General features: G+C 40.3%; 1 protein-coding gene across 1 annotated transcript in view; it reads right to left on the bottom strand.

Moving 5' to 3' along the window:
- Positions 1-6929: 6929 nt before the first annotated feature.
- The window catches only part of LOC120030509 (retinal guanylyl cyclase 2-like), a 59278-nt gene continuing 57439 nt past the window's right edge, over positions 6930-8768 (bottom strand). The window contains exon 26 of the mRNA XM_038975917.1: positions 6930-8578. Within this exon, the coding sequence (XP_038831845.1) occupies positions 8452-8578 (127 nt within the window). The 3' untranslated portion in view covers positions 6930-8451. The remainder of the gene's footprint in view (positions 8579-8768) is intronic.

The raw sequence follows: 8768 nt of genomic DNA, 5'->3' as shown, positions 1-8768 counted from the left end.
TCTGTACACAACTCTACCGAGCGGTGCACAAACATCACGTGACTTTCGCGTACCCTAACCCATAAGCAGGAGGAATAATGAGCGAGTCAGGGCTTCTCATTGGACGTTCAGCGAGATTGACAGGAACTGACAGGTAAAAGAGCCAATAATTGAGGGTGATTCGTGTTTTACGTCAATACGGTCGACTAATGATATCGCACGGAGTTTCATTGGGGTAAAAAGAGGAGGGTACATTTTTGTGATGATCGACATATGACTGGCCAATGATTATTGGTAGAGTGATAGGCGTTCGTTGATGCTACCACTCTCATTGGACAATATGGTTGATTGACGTTGAGGTTATCTAATCACAGTGTGACCACATGGACCAATGGCTGTGCTGTTTTAGTTTGCAAGTTTCATATTGCAAGTTTCTCCTATGCTACTTATTTGTCGGCATTGAAGGCCAAATGTGCCCTAAAACATTTCCTTATCTCCTACCACGTTGGTATACTTTGCAGATCCCAAAGAACTGGATAGGTGTAAGCAACATGGCAGGGACTACCCTAAACCCGTTGCAATGCTATGAATACCACCTATCCGGTTATTTCAGGGACAATATTCAGAATGCTTCTAAGAGTTAGTTAACCTTTATTTAACTAGGCAAGTCAGATAATAACAAATTCTCATTTTCATTGACAGCCGTTGGCCATCTTATTCATCCCTCTACACTTGTGTGTGTATAAGGGAGTCGTTGCGAATTTGTTAGATTACTTGTTAGATATTACTGCACTGTCGGAACTAGAAGCACAAGCATTTCGCTACACTCGCATTAACATCTGCTAACCATGTGTATGTGACCAATAACATTTGATTTGATTTGATTTGAAAAGGCAAAAGGCCTCCTGCGGGGATGGGGCTGGGATTAAAAAATGTAAATAAATAAAATACAAATATAGGACAAAACACACATCACGGCGAGTAAAGGTGCTGATCTAGGAACAGGTCATCCATCTCCATAATCGTATTAAAAAAGATCAGCTCTCCTGCTCTGAGACGCTTTATGCGCGACCCCTGATATGCAAAAGCCAGGGGTCACAGTGGATGTTTTGAAATCTATTCATATTGTTGTTTTTTTCTGCATTCCTTTTATGATTCGTTATTTGCTTGCTGTAGTGGTGTGACTCCTCATGACTCAGCATGCATGTCTAGGTATTTACCCAGGCGCTTGAGAAATCATTTACCTGTGCCCTGTCTGGTCAAGCCCCAGAGAGACAGGGCTGGGTGTAAAGCATCATAACAAGTTATTCATTTTATCCAAACACCTCACTTGTTAAAGAGGCAATCAGCAGTTAAAACAATAACAAAGCTTACTCCCCAACACTGTTTCCTTACAAAGCAGGGAGACGGGGCTGGAGAAAAGTAACCACTCTCAAATTCAAAGACAGGGCTATGGATGCAAGGACTGACCATCCGTGGTATGAACATTATAGTTTTAATCATGTTTTTAGGCTATACAGTGTTTGTTTACAGTTACTTTATTTACAAACATTGTCATAAAACATTATATTTTGGGTTCTGATGGGATAAACATGTTAAACTAAGCTTACGATCCATTTATAAGTTATATTCTTCAAGAATAAATGGGTACATATCGTAAATGTATAAGTCCAAAAATGGATGTAGCAACTGCTGATTGCCCCTTTAAGTAAATACACAACAGTAGTGTCTTTGGTCATAATGTGAATAGGGGCTCTATTCAATCAGATCTGCTTTCGCCGACATCCACATAGCAGTTGCTTTGACGGTGTCTGAGGTGGAACTGTGTTAGAGCTGTCAAATACACAACTGGCTTTCTGCATTATCAACTAAAGCAGACATTGCCATTGGCTGCACAGAGTCACATTGACATAAATCCCATGCAGCCTTGTTTACAAATTCCAACACTGTAATGTGAGATGTAATCTACACCTCCATTAAGAACATTGTAATGTGAGATGTAATCTACACCTCCATTAGGAACACTGTAATGTGAGATGTAATCTACACCTCAGTTAAGAACACTGTAATGTGAGATGTAATCTACACCTCCATTAGGAACACTGGAATGTGAGATGTGATCTACACCTCCATTAGGAACATTGTAATGTGAGATGTAATCTACACCTCCATTAGGAACACTGGAATGTGAGATGTAATCTACACCTCCATTAGGAACACTGGAATGTGAGATGTAATCTACACCTCCATTAGGAACACTGTAATGTGAGATGTAATCTACACCTCCATTAGGAACACTGGAATGTGAGGTGTAATCTACACCTCCATTAAGAACACTGTAATGTGAGATGTAATCTACACCTTCATTAGGAACACTGGAATGTGAGATGTAATCTACACCTCCATTAGGAACACTGGAATGTGAGATGTAATCTACACCTCCATTAAGAACACTGTAATGTGAGATGTAATCTACACCTCCATTAAGAACACTGGAATGTGAGATGTAATCTACACCTCCATTAGGAACACTGGAATGTGAGATGTAATCTACACCTCCATTAGGAACACTGTAATGTGAGATGTAATCTACACCTCCATTAGGAACACTGGAATGTGAGGTGTAATCTACACCTCCATTAAGAACACTGTAATGTGAGATGTAATCTACACCTCCATTACGAACACTGGAATGTGAGATGTAATCTACACCTCCATTAAGAACACTGGAATGTGAGATGTAATCTACACCTCCATTAGGAACACTGGAATGTGAGATGTAATCTACACCTCCATTAAGAACACTGGAATGTGAGATGTAATCTACACCTCCATTAGGAACACTGGAATGTGAGATGTAATCTACACCTCAGTTAAGAACACTGTAATGTGAGATGTAATCTACACCTCCATTAGGAACACTGTAATGTGAGATGTAATCCACACCTCCATTAAGAACATTGTAATGTGAGATGTAATCTACACCTCCATTAAGAACACTGTAATGTGAGATGTAATCTACACCTCCATTAGGAACACTGTAATGTGAGATGTAATCTACACCTCCATTAGGAACACTGTAATGTGAGATGTAATCTACACCTCAGTTAAGAACACTGGAATGTGAGATGTAATCTACACCTCAGTTAAGAACACTGTAATGTGAGATGTAATCTACACCTCAGTTAAGAACACTGTAATGTGAGATGTAATCTACACCTCCATTAGGAACACTGGAATGTGAGATGTAATCTACACCTCCATTAAGAACATTGTAATGTGAGATGTAATCTACACCTCCATTAAGAACACTGGAATGTGAGATGTGATCTACACCTCCATTAAGAACACTGGAATGTGAGATGTAATCTACACCTCCATTAGGAACACTGGAATGTGAGATGTAATCTACACCTCCATTAGGAACACTGGAATGTGAGATGTAATCTACACCTCCATTAAGAACACTGGAATGTGAGATGTAATCTACACCTCCATTAGGAACACTGGAATGTGAGATGTAATCTACACCTCAGTTAAGAACACTGTAATGTGAGATGTAATCTACACCTCCATTAGGAACACTGTAATGTGAGATGTAATCCACACCTCCATTAAGAACATTGTAATGTGAGATGTAATCTACACCTCCATTAAGAACACTGTAATGTGAGATGTAATCTACACCTCCATTAGGAACACTGTAATGTGAGATGTAATCTACACCTCCATTAGGAACACTGTAATGTGAGATGTAATCTACACCTCAGTTAAGAACACTGGAATGTGAGATGTAATCTACACCTCAGTTAAGAACACTGTAATGTGAGATGTAATCTACACCTCAGTTAAGAACACTGGAATGTGAGATGTGATCTACACCTCCATTAGGAACATTGTAATGTGAGATGTAATCTACACCTCCATTAAGAACATTGTAATGTGAGATGTAATCTACACCTCCATTAAGAACACTGGAATGTGAGATGTAATCTACACCTCCATTAAGAACACTGGAATGTGAGATGTAATCTACACCTCCATTAGGAACACTGGAATGTGAGATGTAATCTACACCTCCATTAAGAACACTGGAATGTGAGATGTAATCTACACCTCCATTAAGAACACTGTAATGTGAGATGTAATCTACACCTTCATTAGGAACACTGGAATGTGAGATGTAATCTACACCTCCATTAGGAACACTGGAATGTGAGATGTAATCTACACCTCCATTAGGAACACTGGAATGTGAGATGTAATCTACACCTCCATTTAAAACACTGGAATGTGAGATGTAATCTACACCTCCATTAAGAACACTGGAATGTGAGATGTAATCTACACCTCCATTAAGAACACTGGAATGTGAGATGTAATCTACACCTCCATTAGGAACACTGTAATGTGAGATGTAATCTACACCTCAGTTAAGAACACTGGAATGTGAGATGTAATCTACACCTCCATTAGGAACACTGGAATGTGAGATGTAATCTACACCTCCATTAAGAACACTGGAATGTGAGATGTAATCTACACCTCCATTAAGAACACTGGAATGTGAGATGTAATCTACACCTCCAGTAGGAACACTGGAATGTGAGATGTAATCTACACCTCAGTTAAGAACACTGTAATGTGAGATGTAATCTACACCTTCATTAGGAACACTGGAATGTGAGATGTAATCTACACCTCCATTAGGAACACTGGAATGTGAGATGTAATCTACACCTCCATTAGGAACACTGGAATGTGAGATGTAATCTACACCTCAGTTAAGAACACTGTAATGTGAGATGTAATCTACACCTTCATTAAGAACACTGGAATGTGAGATGTAATCTACACCTCCATTAGGAACACTGTAATGTTAGATGTAATCTACACCTCCATTAGGATGATAGAAAACATCATTATTTCGTTGAATGATTTTTTAATTTTAGAGTAATTATTTCTATGTAGTCTACACAAGGGTTCCCTAACTGGCAGCCTGTGGACCGAATTTGGCCCACAGGTGTTTTTATTTGGCCCCCCAAGTTTTTTTTAGCAAAAAAAAGAAACAAATATATATATATATTTGGGCTTCTTGCAGTCAATTTGAAGTCTACAAATGATTTGTAATTATGTTCCAGCACGTCACTGAATCTAGTCGATGATCCCTGGCCTACACTTTCTCGTTCTGAACTTCTAACGCGAGTGGGGTCGGGTGCTGCTTTGTGACAATGATCGCAAGAGCAGCTACTCAGCGATTTGATTTGACGGCTCCAATGCGGTTCCACTACCTCGGACACCAACAAAACATTTGCAATGCGGGTGTCTGCTATCTCTGGTTAACAGTTGATCTCATTGAATCTAGGTCTAGATTATGGGAACATTGCAACAATTGTTTCAAAATATGAGTAATTTTGTAAAAGTCATTTTAAGATAAGAGTTTTAAGAGACGATTCTGTGCAATTAATTCAGCGAGACATTTTCTGATAACATATAAGGCATGATACCAACTAACTTTAAATTTAATTTAATAGTCAATGCCCTGTCTATGCTTTTTTTATTTCTTCCCTTCAGTATTGCAGGGGCGCAGTTTACTGGTCACCTTACTGCATTACTGTAGGTCTGCTTCCCGTTGTGCTTTAGATGTGATGCCATTTTACAAAAATGGGACCCCGCAAAAAATACGTTTTAAAATACGGTAATTTGACTAATTAAGAAATACTTTGAGCAATAAAAATGCAATTGGGTATACTTTATGTTTGTATTCTTATCTTTTAGTATTTCTTATTGTTGTTGCACACCACTAAACCCCAGATGACATAACAGTTCCCTAGATGAAATCGCTCTAGTCTCCTCTCTTTTATGCACATGACATTTCAATATAGTTCATTGATCATGTCAAACCGGTGTGTTTAGTGCTGGGCAGGGACTAAAACCTGCAAACCTCATATTTTTGCTCTGCTCAATTAGAAGCACAGTAAATGGTACTGTACTGTTGACACCCGTGGAGGCTGGGTGGAAGAAGCTATAGGAGGAATGTCTCATTGTAATGGTTGGAATGGAATTCATTTAGCTCAGTTGGTAGAGCATGCCGCAAGTGCCAGGGTTGTGGGTTTGATTCCCATGGTGGACCAGAATGAAAAAAAGTGTCAAAATGTATGCACTCACTACTGTAAATCGCTCTTAGTCTGCTAAATGACTAAAATGTAAAATGTAAGCATATGGAAACTATCTTCCATTCCATCCATTACAATGAGCCCGTCTTTCTATAGCTCCTCCCACCAGCCTCCACTGGTAGATGGATACATATTCCCAGGCAGCAGTGTATTATCATATAATGTAGTGCCTGGCTGTAACAAAAACCTGCAAAACTCAGTAGGATCTGGAACCCTGATTTACAGTAAATGGTACTGTACTGTGGATTGATATATATTTCCAGGCACCATATCTCTATGAGCAGGTTTATAGTGGGATTACAATCCGGCCCCTCCTGTACATGATGTTCTAGGAGCAGACAGACTGGTCGGGACAGGAATAGAGCAGTAGATAATCCCAATCCCAGTTGCATTCTGGGTCCCCATCTGATGCATCTGCTCTGTCTGCCATCAGAGGTCGTTGTAGTCTAATTAAAACTGTTTTGATGAGACTAAAGGGACTTTTTGGGACGCAAAAAGATCCTTGCCTTAACCCTAGCCTTAACCAAACCCTTAACCCTGACTCTAACCTAATTATAACCTATTCTAAAATTAAAGATTGGTTTACATGTCAGAAAAGTCCCTTTTAATCTCTACCGATTAAAACCTGTGACATCTGGAGTGAGGACAGTACATGGGAGAAGGGTAGAATAAATTACCTCTACTAACCACCGATACAAATTGTTTTCATAATTGATAAGGCTAATAGGTTTACCTCTGTGTATCTAATTTGAATGCCATTCAGAATACCAAAAATACAGTATTTGTGATCTAGCAAATGCGTTTATTGTAACTGTGTGCCGTCTTTTCATCATTGAACTATATAACCATACTGTAGACCTACATATTGTCTGTCACATACGGGGCATGAAAGTGCATTATTGTGAGTTAACTGACCAGTAGTGACAATTTTCACATTTGTATTGCAAGCCATGCTAACAAGTTACAGTACACAATTATACATGAATACAATAAACACCGGTAAACAAACAAAATATTATATCGTCTTGAATTGGTTATAATACAGGCATGTTGAAAAATGATGACGGAAAGAATTATTCAGAAAGACATCCGTACAGGAATGTTTGTGCGTCATCAGAGTGTATGTTTGTACATCAGAGAAGTCCTACAGGTGATATTTGACGGATTGTCTCTCACATACAAAGTGTCTCAGTGAGCACATACTATACATAACAGCCCCTTCTAGGCCCCAAGTATATACTCATGAGTGATTTCACAGATGTGTTATACATGTTACAGAAACGTACCACTTATATGGGGATTCTTACACCTGCAGCGACCCGTCACTGACCCATCATATTTTTTGTAATTGTTTTTTTTTTTGCACTGCATTGTTGGGAAAATGGCTCGTAAGTAAACCTACACCTGTTGTATTCAACGCATGTGACAAATACAATTTGATTTGACCTATGCGGTTCAACATTCTGGGAGTTTTCCTGGAAGAGTCTGAGGTTTACATTAAAGAACATCAACATAACACGACATGCAAGAACAAAAAAAAAGCAAAGCTGTCGTTTCAGTAAGTCAGCAGACGGACAGAGTGCTTCCTCGAAACGTGTGAATGCAGGGAGCATGACGATCAAGAGAGACTGTTTCGTCAGGGCACCAAGAGAGGAGGATGAGAAGGAGGAAATCAGGAGGAGAAGCAAAGCAGGAAGAGGCTTTGAGCAAAGCGTTCATGGGACACCAAGCGAGTAGACTCACCGGACAGATCCGATCCGTGGTTTACTGAGTAACACTGATACTTCTAATAATAGTCCCTGGACCAGGTGACTCATTGTCCTACCGTCCGGCAAGATGCTTCATATTTAAAACAAGCTGCAGTAATCTCTACACAGCACATCCTTTCACTTCCCCTCCCCCGTCACACACACACGCAGGCGCATGCAGATGCAGGTGCTTGGGCAATGCATGACCAGACACTTGTAAGCGCCCTTTTCTGAATATTCACCGATAACCTGCAGACGCAAACGTGTCACTGGATCCTCTTCCTCCCTGCTGTTCCCTCTTCGTTGACCATGGAGCGATAGTAAGGATCCAAGGCTCTTAATGGACACAGAATCAGTCTGAAAGACCGGGAGCCATAAAAGCAAAAAAGTTGATGTCCATACGATAGTCAATTGGTGGTCCTCATTGGTCAGCCCCAAGTTCCATTGATTCAAAATGGAGTCAAAATATGCCTTTGCTGTAGCTCCCATGATGCCTCTTTCTGGCTAGGGTCAAAGGTCAGTGGTGGTGCGTCATGAAGTCTGATTGGTCAGTGGTGGTGCATCATGACGTTGTCGTCGTCCACCATAGTAACCATAGCCACCGTTCTGACAGTGGAGATCTTCTTCACGGCCTTCTGGAGGAGCAGCTTGAAGTCCTTGATCTCCTGGACAGACCTGGAACACACAAAATACAACAAAGAAAGAGAGAGAGATTTAGCCCAGAGTGTGTCCTCCTAACAGTGGCTTACACTAGGGGTCAGACAGTTCCAGGCCTCGATGTCCAGCCGCAGTACTGCTGGTCAGATTCAGACCTGGGACACCAAGCGACTAGACTCACTGGTGACATTTCAGAATACATCAAAGA

This window comes from Salvelinus namaycush, chromosome 36 (genome assembly GCF_016432855.1).
Source record: "Salvelinus namaycush isolate Seneca chromosome 36, SaNama_1.0, whole genome shotgun sequence".
Classification (NCBI taxonomy): Eukaryota; Metazoa; Chordata; class Actinopteri; order Salmoniformes; family Salmonidae; genus Salvelinus; species Salvelinus namaycush.
The sequence above is the reverse complement of the archived record's forward strand: the minus strand, read 5'-3'. Positions and strand labels throughout refer to the sequence as shown.